The 17,054-nt window shown below is 36.0% G+C and overlaps 2 protein-coding genes across 2 annotated transcripts; one reads left to right on the forward strand and one right to left on the reverse strand.

Annotated features, from left to right (window-relative positions):
- Window positions 1-1,819: 1,819 nt before the first annotated feature.
- Window positions 1,820-9,115, forward strand: LOC113702151 (protein HEAT INTOLERANT 4). Its single transcript, XM_027223180.2, has 14 exons — window positions 1,820-2,359; window positions 3,073-3,111; window positions 3,215-3,268; window positions 3,423-3,486; window positions 3,938-3,996; window positions 4,505-4,629; window positions 4,729-4,788; window positions 5,169-5,227; window positions 6,693-6,772; window positions 6,993-7,031; window positions 7,622-7,684; window positions 7,768-7,815; window positions 7,902-8,030; window positions 8,712-9,115. Exons 1-14 carry the CDS (start codon window positions 1,958-1,960, stop codon window positions 8,757-8,759), a joined length of 1,269 nt encoding a protein of 422 aa, XP_027078981.1. The 5' UTR covers window positions 1,820-1,957; the 3' UTR covers window positions 8,760-9,115.
- Window positions 9,116-9,847: 732 nt separating this feature from the next.
- On the reverse strand, window positions 9,848-17,053 carry LOC140011162 (protein CPR-5-like). Its single transcript, XM_072059666.1, has 5 exons — window positions 16,515-17,053; window positions 13,560-13,616; window positions 13,183-13,218; window positions 12,305-13,048; window positions 9,848-10,610 (listed from the first exon to the last, which is right to left on the reverse strand). The coding sequence occupies exons 1-5, from the start codon at window positions 16,911-16,913 to the stop codon at window positions 10,089-10,091; spliced, it is 1,758 nt and encodes a 585-aa protein (XP_071915767.1). The 5' UTR covers window positions 16,914-17,053; the 3' UTR covers window positions 9,848-10,088.
- Between the last annotated feature and the right edge of the window lies 1 nt (window position 17,054).

The raw sequence follows: 17,054 nt of genomic DNA on the forward strand, positions 1-17,054 counted from the left end.
TCTCACTCCATTGTATCACTCCCGAATAGGGATGCAATCGGTTCTCAAACTCGATTTAAGTTAAAAAGTTCGGATTCAAGTTCGTCGAGTTTTTGAAAGTTGAGCTCGTTTTTCTTTTGTCTTACTCAAACTTGTGCAAAATCGAACTCAATCGAACTTAATATGAGATTAATCTAGTTTAAGAAATATAAATTTACATTTTATATAATTTTAAACAAGGGACGATATAAACATTTCATACTAACAAATAAAAAGATTAAAAAAAATATACATATATGTATATATGTAAAGTTGAATTAAAACTTGACAAGATTTCAAACTTTACATCCTAAGCACAAGGTCAAGCTTGTCAAATAATTCGAACTCAAGTTCAAATTCAGTCACCAAATTCAAGCACGAGTTTGGTCAAATAACCTAGCGAACTATTCAAACTCAACTCATTTGCACTCTAATTCAAGAGCAAATGTACAATTCAACTGATTTATTCCATTAATTTGGTTCAAAACCCGACCTGATACCGAGACATTGGGTTTGTTTGGATAGAGTATTATTTGAAATATTATTTGGAATAATTACTGTAATACTTTTTTATGATGTGATGTATGTACGATAAAAAGGTAGTTAGGAATATAAAAAGGTGGATTGGAAAATGTGTTTATGATGTAAGCGAAATATTATTTGGAAAACTTGCTATCCAAGCGAAATATTATTTGGAAAAACCTACTGAATGTGTTTGGATCATAGTTATTAAATCCGGTCTGGTCCGCCGGTTTGACCGATCAACCCGATGAACCGACATTAAACCGGGCCAGTTCTCTAATTAGATCATTTATGCAGATGAACCATTGACTTTTCAACGGCTCGACGGTTCAACCGGATTAAATCGAAAACCCGGTCGGTTTTGTGGGGCAACCGGTTTTGAGGAAAAATGGTATTTCCAAGCCTTTGCTTGGAGTCGAATCCAGGACCTTTGGTATTGTTTACGAAACGCTCACCACCAAACTTTGTCACTTGTTCATTAATAGCCATTCTTATGCTATATGAACGTTTTGTTAATTTATCTTTATTTTTTTTAATTCTCCAAAACAAATTTATTTAGAATATTTTAATAAAACTTATGACCCCTATATTCTATAAATTATAAAATAGATTTCAAAAATAACATATTACATAATTTATTTTAAAGACAAATATTGTTTTTAATTATTTTTTGCATTTAAAATTATTAAATAACCTAGATAATTACAGTAAACATATAAAATTTTACACTTGAAGTTTGATGGATTACTAATTAAATTTATGTTTTGTTGATTCTTATATGAATTAAATATTCTATAGCAAATTAAATTAAATGAATATTTGTTATAACATTATTTATTACAATTTATATCATATATCCTATATCAAAATTTATAAGATATAATATTTAAATATATTTAGTGACCCACTGGTTCAACAACTCACCCATCGGTTGAACCAGTGACCCGTTGACCCACCTCCTTCGCCGGTCTCCTTTCCGGGCCGAGTTTAATAACTATGGTTTGGACTGCATAGTTTTGAAATAAAATAATTTACTTCACAAATTCCAATCATTTTTTTATATTTTCAATGACTTTTTTATTTCACATATATCGCATCACAAAAAATACTATAGAAATTATCTCAAATAAATCATCCAAATAAACTCATATCCAAAAAGTTCTATAGGAACTATCTTTTACCATCACTTCTCCGTCTTAGCGTCGTATCAACGCGTTGACCTCACGCACCTATATATGACAGAGCAATCAGTGGTACGGTCAATTTTTTTCTTTCTCCCTCCACACTCCGCCATCACATCTTTCCTCTCTCCAATTCAAAATTTTGAGAGCTCCATCCAACCCTAGCTCTCTCTCTCTCTCTCTCTAGAATTGTATATACATAGATATATAGAAGAAAGGTACAATCGCACGGGAAAATGAGGAAGGGCACTAAGAGAAAGGCGCCGAGCCGCAAAGACGGAGCCGCTAAATCCAAGCCGGAGGAGGCCGAGAATGAGGCGAGTAAAGCCACCGTAGAAGAGAACAACAAGGAGGAGGTGGTTGAGAAGAGCCAATCCGCGGCTGCTGCTGCTGAAGAGGAAGAGAGTAGTAAAGTTGAGCAGACTGAGGAGAACAACAAGTCTGAGCCGAGTACCAAGCTGGCTGAGGAGGAGAACGAGGAAAAGGAGAAGGATGAGCAGAGTACCAAGCCGGTTGAAGAGAAGAAGAAGGGAAAGGAGAAGGTGGAGCCGAGTAAAGCTGTGAAGCGACGAGGTAAGCGAGCTAGAATAACGAAGCAGGAGGATGAGCCTGAGTACTTCGAGGAGAAGCGTAATCTGGTAAATTCTTATTCCTTATGAGAAATTATTTACTGTTTCTGTTTTGATAATGTGCTGTGATTCTTGATAAGTATTGCATTTTGATTGAATTTTTGCTTACAACTTGATTTTTAACTTCTCTTTTTGCATTTTGATTCTCGAGATCTTAGTAACTGGCGTTTCAGGTGAAGTTCTCCTTTGATATTCGTGATTTTATTCGTTTAAAGTATGTGAGCGTAGGGAAATAAGCTCAACTCCCTCCAGTATTTTTAATTTTTCTTCATTGTGCTTAGGTGCACGTTCACATTTGTATTTTTTTGATGATATGGACTTCGACTTTGTATGATATTTTTACCTGAGAATTAAAAAAAAAGGTAATCTCGGCATTACAGATAGCATATGTTTGGATATCTTTCTTGGCAAAATGATAATTGCATGTATTTACACAGACATATATAAAGGAAGCACAGGACATACTTTGTAGCTTAACAGATATGATGGTGTTGCTTCAAAGCCCTTTTCTTTGGCTGTTTTTGGTTCTTTCATTTGCTTCCTATTCCATTATGCTATATTTGAGGATGTTTGCTAAATGTGACATGAATATGGCTGTTGCTTTGCTTGACGTGAACTGATGATCATCAAATAATTACTTTTGCTTACGAGAAATGTTGAGATCATCTTGAAGAATGCCTCATCACTGTTTTTTTTATTTTTTATTTTTTTATTTTTTGCAGGAAGATCTATGGAAACAGGTGTTTCCTGTTGGCACAGAGGTAAGGAATCTATTTCTTATTGTGTTTTTTTGCCTCCAGAGGTCCCAAACAAGATATCTAACGAATTAGTGCTATTATTTTTTGCTTTTCTTATGGATTGCAGTGGGAACAGCTTGACTTGGTTTACCAGTATAAATGGAGTTTCCAAAATTTGGAAGTGAGCTACTTTTTCTAACATTGATTATTTGGATTAACTATTTGTATGTCCTTTTTTTTTTCTTTAGCATTCTTTGCTAATTGCAACAAAACTATCAGCTAAAGTGCAAAAGAGCTTAGAAGTTAGCTAAAAGTACTCATGGAATGCTTTACAGGATGCATTTGAAGAAGGTGGGGAGTTACATGGGAAGAAAGTATATCTTTTTGGATGTACAGAACGTAAGTGCTATCTGGGACTTATTTCCCTTGCCCCTTTGATTTTCTCTAAATGCAATGCCAGTATTTTCTTAGAATGCCTTTCTGAGTTTATGCTTTGATCAGCTTAAAAGAAAACAATGCTGGCAGGGAAAATTAGACTTGAGCTCTTTTCATGTACTTTTAACTTTTTCATTTATGTCTTGAAAACAACCAAAGGTGTTTCGTCATTTATATACTGCAGATGTTACTGTTGAGGCTAATAACATTATATGGATTCCCACTATGCTCGATAATGAACTTCTTATTATGTCCCCACTCACTCCTCTGGACAAAGCAAAACAAGAATAAAATGTAACAGAAGCAAAATTTGATTCCAATCTTAGTTAGCTGCCAGATCATCTTTTTACTGCTTACAGGTAATGCTCCATCTGATTCTGGGCTTCTTCTTTGACTACTTTGTCTATTCTTGCAGCACAATTTGTATCTTTCCAGGGGCAACAAAAACTGGTCGTGATCCCTGTCGTGGTTGCTGTAAGTCCATATAATTCTGTTATGTGAACTGCTCTTTATCAAGGGTACTGACTTTTTAAATATTTCTTTAATAGTTGACTATGTAACTTTTTGATCTAGTAATCACCGAACTACCAAATTTGCACTTAATCAAGCTGAAGGTGTTATTCCTTTAGCAATGCAATCTTAGGCTTGGATACAATGTTGCTTTAATTTTGCCAGTTCCATCAAATGGAATGCTTTGTTCCTTGGGCATTCTTATAGGTGTCTACTACTGGTACTTCTAGCTTTAGTGGTTATGCTTTAAGGACTTTTTGTGTTTTAATATAACAAGAACATTTATTTAGCTGTCAAACAGAAGAAGAAAACTTTAGCTGGTGAATTTATTGCACTTATGTGCTTAAGACAGAAGCATGTTCATTTTGTGAATTTAGGTTTTGTTCTGTTTAAATTATGACAAATTGGAGAGCAGAAAGAAGTTATTTCTTTTTCTAGAGTTCCTAAGTCTTATTCTTATTTCTTCAAACAGGTGGTATCTCCTTTTCCACCCTCTGACAAAATTGGAATTACCTCAGTACAGAGGGAGTCTGAAGAAATTTTACCTATGAAGCAGATGAAAATGGATTGGGTACCTTATATTCCTTTTGCAAATAGGTAGTTACCATCTCCTGTTATTCGTTATATTATTTTCTGCACAAGATTTCTTACTGGATGCTTATATGTTTATGGTTCTGCTCTTATATTATTTTGTAGGGACTCTCAAGTTGAAAGACTTAAATCCCAAATATTCATTTTAGCTTGTACACAGAGAAGGTAGATTTTTTTGTTTTTTGCTCCTTGGTTCCTTTTCATGTCTTAAACAGTCTTGATCTCTTTCTCAGTTGCCCTCCCTCTGTTTTTCCTTTTTCCATTTAGATTGGTAGGATTCATGTTAATCCTGAGTTCCCTCTGGAGGCCTGAGAATTAAGGGAATGTGGATAACATATGCTTTACATATTAGGATATCTGTAATCTGCGGTACATGGATTTCAATAGTGATGTTTTGGGATGATATGTCCTAGCTCTTTGGTCTAGTAACATCTGCTGATTTTCCCCCTCTTTGTTCTCTTCTCTCTCTCTCTCGCTCTGCTTTTCTTGTCTTCCTTGGCCCAGCTCTTGTTATGGTTAATTCTCTTTGGTATTGTTTTTCACAGGGCTGGTTTGAAACATTTGAAGATTGATCGTGTAAAGAAATTTGAATATTGCCTTCCTTGTGAGTGTATCTAAACCTTCAATGCTGCATTAGATCTTGTTTATTGTGTAAAGAGAAGTTTTATATGGTGCCTTTTGTTTGGATTTTGTGCTTTTTAACCTTTCATCAGTATTTACTCTTCCTTTTGGTGCTTGCAGAATGATATAGTATAAGCATATAGTTATATGAACTTCATTTATTTATTATCATCGCTGAAAATGTATGTTGTTCATCAATAGGATATCATCGTTGATGAAGCCTCTCAGTCAGCTAGTGTTGCTCCTTTTCTTCAGAGATACCTTGTTCTTTGAGGAAGTACATGATAAACTGGTATCTCAGTGGTCAATGTGCTTTCAAACAAGTGTCTTACGACCAAGAATAACCTTTTTGTCAAGTCTCTGTACAAAACTGTTTCTTAGTTAGCAGCATCAAGAGTGATCAGAAATATGGGGTATAATGTGAATGTTCCTCCAAGGATTATCTAATAAACGGTTGTCTGCATAGGAAATATTGCATTAGAGGCCTCTAATGTATTCTGTGTGTTTTGGGTGCACTTTTCTTCGTTGTATTCAGTATAAGGACTTTGGTCTATGAGCAAAAAATACCACTGTAGATTGTTGGTAAATACTTCTGCATGGTTTATCTAATAAATGGTTCTCTGCATGGGGTATAATTCTATTAGAGGCTTAAACCGCATTCTCAGTGTGTTTTGGGCACACTTTTCTTCATTATATTCAATATAAGGACTTAGTCCCATTAACAAAAATGTGACCAATGAATGTTAGCTCTTCTATGATTTGATTAGTATTTAGAGAATTCCTAATCCTTTTTAAAACAGTTATCCTGTGTTTTGTTGTACAGGATAATCGGAAGGATTCTGTAAGAATGGTGGTAGGCATAAAACTTCAATTTCCTTAAAACAATTGTTATTGGAGGTGTAAGAATTCTGGGGTCAAATTAATTATCCTATAATCCTTTTCGTTTTGTTTCTATTCCTGGATTAATCCTGCCTTCCTGATGGGATTATCTTATTGCATTTCACATAATTGCCTCATTAATAGAACTTCTTGGGAATTGGAAAAAATAAATCAATACCTTGAAATGCATTGGAGTGAAGTGTTACAAGCACTGTGATTGACATTGGCTCAGGATACAAGTTCATAGGATGTATTCCGGAAGTACCATGGGATGATTTTGAGTACTATAGGTTTGAAATCATGCGATAAGTACATAAGAGAATTACGTTAGCAAAATCTCATTTTGTGAATTTATAATTTTCCAACACACTGTAACGATGGAGCTTAATTCTCTTGTTTCAAAGTTTGATCATTGTCTTTTGCAGGGAAGCATTGTAAGGGAATTTGAATTGCACACATGCATCTCTCTGAACAATTGCATGAATGAGTCAGAATAGATGATATGATTAAAATTTTATAATCATTGTCCTCTATTTTCAGCATATATTTGACATTCTAGTTCATTGCAGACTTCTATCAGCCGCTGAGGGAAGACGAATTTGAGAACAAAACAGATGTGGACATTTTATTTCCTGATACAGAACCACCGGTATGATTTTCCTTTCATGTAATTAATTAATGGTTTTGAGATTTCATAACATTAAGTTCTGAGTTGACTCTGTGTAGATGATCATCAAATTTGATGGCAGGTGGTTTATATACACACTACATTGGTGTTATGAGATACGAACTTGCTAGATGTAGACCGTTAGAACATTGTTGAAGCTATGCCTAGTCTGACTTTAAGTTCTAATCCTTTCTCTGTACAGATAGTCTGCGAGTTTGATTGGGAGCTTGATGAACTTGAGGTATGCCTTGACACTGTCTCTCTGCTTGCTTTCAGTAGTGTATTGTAGTATGATCAGGATCAGCATATTTGTTTTGAGTGAATTATGTTGGGGGTGTTGGGGAGATTAGATTCGTATGTGTTTGATTGTACTATGTGAATACACTTGAGCATCTTTTAGAGGCTGTTTCATTGAATGGATATGTTATTCTACATAAGACTAAGACAGGAAGGCCAAAAAAATTGGGAATAGAAATAAAAGTAGAGTTCCATCCACCACTGTCTTCTCTCCTTCAGTCTCTCTGCTCTACTCTACTTTCAGCCTTTCACCCTATCCACCTTTCTGAGCCATCGCTCCTTCCACACTCTCCATCCTTCACCCCATTTCAGTAAGCTGCACTTGCGGTGCGTCAGGATATCGTCTTCCCTCTTGCATGTCTGTAATGTCTCTGTGTGTGCTTAACTGTCTACCTCTCTCTCTCTCTCTCTGTGCTGTAAAACGTAGTAGATTTAGTAGATTCAGTGTTAGTAATTTTGTTCAAAAGCATATACCAACCAACAACTTGCAGGAAAGTATCCTACCTTTGACTAGTTTAAATTGAATACGTGTAGGAGTTCACGGACAAATTTATTGAGGAAGATCAATTGCCTGCTGACAAAAAGGATGCCTTCAAGGTGACTTTTTCTGGTGACGTGCAATTAATTTGTAATTTTTGTACATATCATTGTAGTAAAAATATGTAGTCTCTCTTTGTTAGGAATTTGTGAAGGAGAAAGTACGAGAAGCCAAGAAGGCCAATCGTGAGGTACCCTATGATGCTTCTGATCATATTATTTCATGAATATCTAGATTCATACACTATGAGTAATGGTGTTGCATAATTTCTTGTAGGCAAGGGAAGCCAGGAGAAAAGCAATTGAAGAAATGAGTGATGAAACAAAGGCTGCACTTGAGAGTATGAAATTCTACAAATTCTATCCAGTCACTACTCCTGATTCACCTGATGTATCAAGTGTCAAGGTAAATATGTGAAAAAGCGGCGACTTTTCTCGCTCAGTTTATGTAGTATGTTCTCTAATGCATTACTGATTGTTGGTTAAACATAGCTTAAACTGAAGCCCTGGCATTGATATGTTGGAAATGCTAGCATGATTAAAGGAATAGTGTTCTGTTAGATGCCAGTGGAGGCCATTTGCTCGTGCCATATGAGCTAAACTTTATCCTCCAGAACTGGAGTCAGTTTGGCTGCCCAGACAGGTTGCTGTTCAGGGTTATTTAATCATTAGTGTTATCTTACATTTGTCTCCTGCCTGATAGAGTTAATTTCAAATATCACATGATAAAACTTTATATAATAACCGCCCGCATAGTGTAAGCCACTTCCAAGAACATGCCGACACTTTTCCACCCGCATAGTGTAAGCCACTCCCAAGAACATGCCGACACTTTTCCTGCATGTTTGTGCACCTCATCATTTGATTATTTGGAGAACCTTTTGTGCTTCTCTTTTTTGGGACAGGCTATAATTCAACAGATTGAGACACTGTTTTATGGAATCTTTGTTTTGTTTTGTTTTGTTTTGGTTTTTTTAAATACAGTATTTGGTATTATATACAAATTAACATATAAGTAGATGTCTTGAACGTTGTGTTGTGCAGTGGCATCATGAGGAGAGAATCTAACATCCTTTCTTTGGTACAGGCTCCATTCATAAACAGGTACTACGGGAAGGCTCATAAAGTGTTATGATGAATTGCCAAGGATGAAGGACCAGTAGGTGTGAAGAGATGGCAGACAACTATGCTTGAGCATGTCGGCTATTACTCGAGAATTGCCAGAGAAGTCTAGTTGCTATAAACAATACGTTGCTCGTAATATGGAGGGACTCAAAATCTCGTTGCCCTCAGAAATGTAAGCCTGGAGTTTTGACCATATTGGGAAATAGAGAGAAGTATAGAAGAAGAGAAGGGTCCAACCTTGATTTGTATCATACGGGATATTATTAAAGCCTCTCAATTTTGAATCTGTTACAATTTTACATGCTGCAATTGCTTGTTGCTTTGCGGTTTACTCTTTCGATTATCCATTGCTGGTTTCTGCCGTAATTTCTGGTCATACTTTTTTTTTTTCTTTTTTTACTGGTTTGAAATAGCAAATTTGGTACTATGTCTTTCCAAGTCAAGTGGCAAGCAATTAGGCCTGTCAACAGTCCGGGTCTAGATCCGGACCTGGCCCGGATCCGTGAAATTATTGCGGGTATGGGTAGGGAAATTATTGTGAGGTGGTGACATTTAATCGGCGGGAGAAGCCTAAATAGCACATTTGGTACTTTTTCATGTTTGGATTGCATTTTGTTAGATTTTTTGTAAAAAATTATTGTAACGATTTGATATATGTGAAGTAAAAAGATAATTGAGAAACGTATTCATGTAAAACGTAGTAATTTTTCTTTTGAAAATTGCTGTCCAAACAAGTATCTGCCGAGCTTTAGCTTTAGAGATGCTGGCTTGTCGGCCAACAGTCATCATTGAGAATCTGCAGAAACTGTTTCTTAGTTGGGAAGGCTGGGATTTGCTTTGAATTTCATTATCACCAAAAGGATTATGTGTTGTTCCAAAAAGGAATTCAAAAATTCCCTTAATAAAGAAAATAATAATAAATCTTTCTCACATTAACAAAGTATACACAAGTTAATCATCTCAATTTGAATTTAAATTTCAAATTTTACATGTAAGGTAACATTATTACTATTTACGTGCAATTGATAGGGCATATATATATATATATATATATCATATTCTTCTATATTCAACTCCACCGAAGCAGTACAATACTAGTGTTGCAAACAAAAGGCTGAAAATTGATGCAATTTAACGCTACAAATGAGGAACTAAGTTTACATTAGGGCCCATTTATCAGACATCTGCAAGCCAACTATTGCTTGAACATCATTGTAGAAAAGGCTATGATTCACAGAAAAATGGAACCCTGGTAATGTAGACTATAGTACATAAATACATACAACAAGCATTACTACACTGTGCAGCTAGTCTGCATATAGAAGTCATCAGTCCAAAATCAATCCTCACTATCCATCAGTAGTGAAGAGAAGTGGTCTTTCCATTCATCAAGGCTTGCAAAAGGTAAAAATCCACATAACAATGGGAGAAACAGAGAAACAGTACTATAGAATAGACATCTTCTCAACCAATATGGAAAACGCGGATTGTTCTTGGTTCCCTCTGACACATTAATCGGCCCGTGAAGAATAGCGAACAACATTGAGGTCCAAAGGTTTGAAAGAAAGTGCAATGAGCACAGAACCTCCCAGTAAACTAGCCAATGGTTTCCACTGCCCCCTAATGTGTCGATGCATAGCTTTCCCGCAAAACCGCAGGCAACTGCTAATAACAAAACGATGAAAGTGACTGGCATTGCTTGATTTGATGTTGCGGATCTCTGAAGAAGCAAATAGGCAATTGCAAGGACCATGAAACCACCAGCCAACATTCGGGTTACGACTTGAAACTGACACTTTAGAATCTGCATTCCTGAGTTAAAAGATGCCATTGACTTTGGCATCCACCAAGACTTGGATTCCTGGAGCAAAAAGAGTATAGAGGTTCAAACAGAAAATCTTTATGCAGCGCACAGAATGCAGAATGGAGGCTCATAGATGCATAAACAGCTAGCCTGAATGATCGGGAGCATCAATTTTAGTAAATAGGTTCATGCATGATGGCAACTATTGAAGCATCTATAAGGCATAAACAATGACTTCATATCTGGTCCAATAATACCTTCTCCAGATTCTGCAATAAATAATTCTCTTAAGGTATGCTGGTGGGAGCTCTGTGCAATTCCAATGGACAATATAACAAGATAGTAAAGAAAGTCTTTCTTCCCTTGGGCTACTCTCTTTCCAATTTAGGCATAATTTTTGTAGATCATGATTTATGGAGCCATTGCATGCACAGATCAGTGATCTTCATGAACTCCCCAGTTCATAAAAAGGAAAACTGTGGTAATGGAGAATGTCCAATCGATGAAACTTCTTTTAGACAAAAGAAAATATTGTCAAATGTAGTTTACAAACTCTATATTTCAATGAATAACTTCAGCTCTATACTCGTTTAAGATTGTTTGCTCTTTCATTGGATAATTAACGGGTTTATGCTGTTAATTTGCCTATTTATATGAGCTTGCGAGATACATTGGGACAAAGTCCAGAGTTCTTAAGAATGGGGTCCAAATGAAACCCTAAGTACCATGCAATCGACAAAATGAAAATGTAACTGTTGCACAAATGAACCAATGAAAGACCAGGCAACAAAGACTTGACTCATGTTTGGAAGGCTTATACACTCATAAAAGGTTTTATGCTCCTGTCCACCATAGCTGTTCTCTTGACAGCGTCTTTGTAAGACACATTCCACAATGTAAGAGGGATCAACTTAGTGAATACTTTGAGATTTAGCAACCAAACTTAAAAGGTCCGGTAGTATGGGATTGCATTGCATGTTGCCATCATATAGCTTTCTCTGGGTATATACTAGAGGAAGATCACTACATTGTACCACAATGATGTTCATAAAACTACGTTTTCCACCAAATCATTCTACCCCATTGTTCTCTTTCTTTTCCTCCTTCGCTTCTTGTAGCTTATCGTCTTAAATTTGGCATGAGATACTCCAATTATTTTTCTGGTCCTAGCTAATTAAATCATTTGCAGAAATAGGCAAAGCAAGTCCTAGAGTGTGCATTCTCATGAAGGCATTCCCACAGTATTTTCACCAGACCTAAAAGGAAATTAGCATGGACAAAATCCAAAGGAAAGTGGGGACATGACTAAACATAAGCATATGTAGTGAAACACTTAGATATGCTTGTACTGCATATACTAAGGTACTCTAAAATTCAATAATGGCGCTCATAAAGTTTGAAACGTCAGTTGTAAAACATCAATATAACAACTTATAGCATCATTACCGTGATATATGCACAACATGAAGATGGCAAGAGATAGATATACCTAGTCCAATTTTAGGCAGCATTTTTGGCTTTTGGTTGGGGGTGGGTGTCTGTGTGGAGGCGAGGGGTTATCAGTAAATTACAGTGCCATTACAAGATCTTCCATCTTCAGATTAAGTTTTTATATTTGGCAAAAAACAATTCTGTATTGCATTATTAAACAGACATATTCCCAAATATGGCAAAGAGAAACAGTGAAAAGTATAGAGAGATTAATCAACAATTACTGGTTGAATCAAAGAATCAATGAAAACATTCCATACCTCCAGACGTGAGCAAGATGCTGTAGCCTCAGAAATTCTTTTGTGGGAATAAACAAAAACTCCATATCCTGCACAGCCTAACATGACAAAGAGACCAACAACAAGACAGTCTATGCACTTTCTAAGCAGCTCAGCATGTCTTACATCTCCTAACTGAGTTTTGAACTTTTCAACCTTGAAGGAAGCCTTAGAAAAGCCAAATGCCAATTTAGACCTTTCTAAAAAGTTTGCATGAGAACTGAGAGCTAGTTGTCTTTCCTTAAGTTGCAATTTTTTCACAGTAAGTCCCATCTCAAATTCCTTGAGATCATTAGATCGAACTTGCTCAATAATGGATTTCTCGAAGGTGCTAAGAACTGATTGGCTATTATAACCACTTGAGCTTCTGCTTGGAGTGATGAAGGCCATATTCCGCGTTATTTGTTGATCATGCACAGTAAGACTGTTATTCCTTGGATCAATCGTTGTATTTTCTGCTATCTCTTCATGAATGTTTGGTTGTTCATGACTGCAGGCAGCAAGAAGTGGATCTGAAAGGCATTCTTTGACTCCCAAATCACATCCACAATTGCCAGCTCTGTTGGCAGAAGAGACTGTCATGACTTCTGAGGAGCATATCTCAGCTTTTCCCTTATCTGTTCCTTTAGCTTTAGTAGATTTATTGATTACATGCAAAGTCATCAAGGTGCTCCTGAATGATTTCTCAAAATTCTCCACAAAACAATCAAAATTATCTCCATAAACCTGCTTCCATGTGAGTAAGAGGGCAGAAACACATTAGCAAGTGGATCAACTACTTTACTTGCTCAAGCTGATGAACTACAAGAAGGAATGCAAGTTCACTGCAGAATCAGCAGAAGATGTGGAATACAACTTACATTAACTAAAGATTCTCTGACTGCTGCAGCGCATATCTACAAGCAATGAGATCCATCCAGAATCATTAGATCCAACTTTCGATGACCAATAAGAAAGAATCTAATAAAAATGCATAATACCAGGCCATCTACTGGTGATAGGTATAACTGATTGATCCATTCAAATGAGTCCACTTGATGAACTGAAGCATTAGGATCCTAGACTGGGTCTAGACAGTTGGCCACTAGAAGTTCTATTACGATAACTTTACCAAATGAGACACCAAAAATATAAGAGAGACTACAAACAATGAGGATTCCCCTGTCAATAACAACATATTAGCTTTCCTCTTGATTAGGAAGAATACTTGGCAATTCTATTCTTTGAGAAAAGTTACCTGAGATAGATGATCCACAAATTTATGTTCATCTGTTGTATCTTTTCTTTTCAAAACCTACATTAACAACTGAAAATTTATCAATCTTTGTGCAATGACAAAAAAGAAACACAAGCAAGTGCATCATTTTAAAGAGGATGTCATTGGAGAACATTTTCTACATAGTGTTCACTAGAAAAGGTGGGAAAATGGGGAATAGCCAAGCTACTATACCAGAAAGCTGTATGCTTTAGTAATGCATATTCCTTTACAATGAGAAATTATTGGACAAAATTTTGGGTTACTAATATGTGAGCATACACTTCACTTTCTTTCTCTTGATGTGATGTAGTATTGGATTTCTTGTACTTGAATCCACAAGTAATACTCCATATAAACCAAAAGGTAAATAACATATTTTTTGGGCTCAAGTAAGGACTGGTTACAAAGCTGCCACTGAACACACAATCTCAGTTCTTAAATGAACAATTTTACAGCAAGTTCAAGGAACAGAGTAGTCCCACAAGCAAATAGGGTTGCCTTGAACAAATGCTCAATTAAGTGTTGTTACAAATTCAACCAACTCCTGAATTAAGCTCGAGCATTAATTTAAAATAACTTTAAATTTGTTAGTTTTTAGCTTGAAGTCAAACAACATTCAGCTCAAAATCTTAAACATCAGGCTCATACAATACTTCAAATAATTCCATTTCATACAGGTGATCTTTTAGGTTTATTTATGTTATCAGAAGCATACATGTAAAATGACGTACAAGCAAACACCGGATATTCATTTAAAGGGTGAAGAGAATTTCATAAGAAAAGCATATTGAAATTCATAAGAGAATTTCAACATTTTTTTGGAAAAGCATATTGAATTTAGATTTTGACCCAAGTCCAAAAAAAAGGGTAATGAAGTGGCTTGAATTGAGCACCTGAGCCAAATCCATCAAATTCAAGGTGGATTTAGCAGCACTCAACATGATTTTTTTAAAAAGCAGCCTGCATGCAACTGAAATTATTACTCATAATGAAAAACAAACTGGATATGTTCAAGTATGCATATATCAATTGCTACAATTGCAAAAAAGTTCTCAGGGACTAGATTAGATTATAGATTTGTATATTTTATATCAGAGACAGGTTCAACTCTTTTTGCAGGGCAACTTGATCAATCTTGTTTCACTTAGTTCCCAATTCATTAAGTAATGGCTCAATTAGTAGTTTATACTATATAGAGGGACTCCTTGAGTACATAAATCTGAGCATTTATAATCTTAATGGAGTAGAAACGATTTAAGCACGCAATCAATTGTCATCTATATCATTCTTTGCATGAAGCAACTTGAATCTATCAATACAAGCATATATCAACTGCAAAGACTGTAAGCTTCATTCAGGGCAGTGAAAATGTTCATTAGATACACTATCATCAACAATTTATTTGCGTACCATCAATTATTCATTCAACTCATAAGCCAGAGGAAATTAGAAAATGAAGGGTGGTTCTCTATCCAAAGTACTGGTTATTAAGTGTATTTCTACAACCACGTGCAAAAGGTAATTCCCACATATATCAATGTATGCAAAATGAAGCCTTTACACATCATGAAAGTGTATGCATTCTTCAGTAACTATTATATCACATTCAGGGACTATCCAAATACTGAAAGTTTGTACTGCTAAAATTAAAAAAACAAAAAACACTGACAAAAGAAGAAACAATTTGAGAATGAAACATTTTCAAAACTTCAGTTAGAAATGGTCTATCTGGATAAGCAAAAATAAAAGATTTGCAAATGCCACTACTGGAAAACAGTGAACAATCATACCCTCCAAATATTAAGGAAAGGGAAACGATATGTAGATTACAATCATCAACTAAACCACTTTCCTATTTGGGATTTTGTCAAGCCTAATGCCTCCTACTTTTGGTGGATAAACTAGTAAGTGCATACTTAGAATAAAAGCCTGATGATTGATCAGACTTCTGATCAGTTATTTAGTTAAAATGATATAAAAGGAGACCCTTCCACTGTCATATATTTAATTTACCACAAGCTAATTCTGGAATAGTCTAGTAGATGCACCAGCTAGTTTTATGAAACTAACAATGTTGTCTATATACAACAGAGATACATGTTTAAATCTGGTAAGTCAAGAGGCATCCACTTTAAGTAAACCTACAAGTCACTTCTGTGAACCCTAAAGCTACTAATACACATAACTTTGCTACAATTTTGTATATTCCCATATACAACCTGGCCAAGCTCTTGAAGGATTTAAATCAGCAACCTAGAAAAACAAAACGGAAGTGGGAAAACTGTGAAAGTCATAAATCCGTAAGCCTTATATTCCACCAGCCATCATAAACAGCACAAGCCTAAAAAATTTACAAATTCCATTAAACGGCAATAATACCACTTGTATCTTTATCGTTCATATATTTGGAACTGAAATCTCATCCTCCCAAAGAAAATTTCAACCTTTTTCTAAAAGGACAAACAATCTACATAATCCCAATACCACTATCAATCTAGAGAAAAAATCTACCTAAATTTTCCACAACCCCTACCCAAAATTCACTCTTCCGCTCCAAATCTTAACTTCCCAGCTCAGCAAAACATACTCTTGCATACTCAAACAGCCCAGGTTATATCTTTTTTGTTCTTTATTAATGTACTTATTTTGGTATTGTAGTGGCAACACCACAATATCGCCAGCGACACTGGGGCAAAAAACCTATACCACCCTGCAATAAGAGCACCGGGCAAGTCCAGCTTACACCAAAGATCATGATTATCTTATCCAACAAAAATTCCAACTTTCCCAGTAAAAATCAAAACTTTACACTAAAAGCAACCAATGGAGTAAAATTCATCAACATTTTTTTCCCTTCTATCTTTTTTAGAAAAAAAAAAAAAATCAATCAGAAATACAAAATGCGGACGAATTGAAAACCATATACAAATATACCTGAGCAACAATAGCTGCAATGGACATGCCAAGAGGAAGAGCGAGCGCACCGTCATCCCCCGGCTTGGCCCGGCCCGGCCCGGAAAATATTTTAGGGTTTGGGCGCCGACCAAAGAGCCTAATCCCTCTTTTTTGTGCTGAAGAGTGTGACAAGGACGCCGTGGACCGGAACCCACTGGAGGAAGCCCCCGAAGACGGCGATTCTGAAGAGGCCTCTGAATGGTGGTTCTGCATTTTCTTCTTTTTCCCTTCTGTGTTTCGATTGGTGGGTTCTGAGCCGTTGATGGCTTCGGACATTGATGATGCAGTGGGAATTTGAGCCATTGGATTGGATGAATCAACGGCGTCGTTGTGGGAGATAGGGGGAACTTGCAAAGGAGGAGAAGGAGGGGCGTCCATGGTAAATTTAAAGAGGTTGGGGGGGGGGGAATAATTTGAAATCTCTCTATATCATTTTTAAGTTGAATTGTTTTCAAATTCGGATTCCTTTCAGGGGTGTTCGAAACCCAAGTTTTTGAGCAATTTGCTACTAGTTTTTAT

This window comes from Coffea arabica, chromosome 7e (assembly GCF_036785885.1).
Source record: "Coffea arabica cultivar ET-39 chromosome 7e, Coffea Arabica ET-39 HiFi, whole genome shotgun sequence".
NCBI classification, from domain to species: Eukaryota; Viridiplantae; Streptophyta; class Magnoliopsida; order Gentianales; family Rubiaceae; genus Coffea; species Coffea arabica.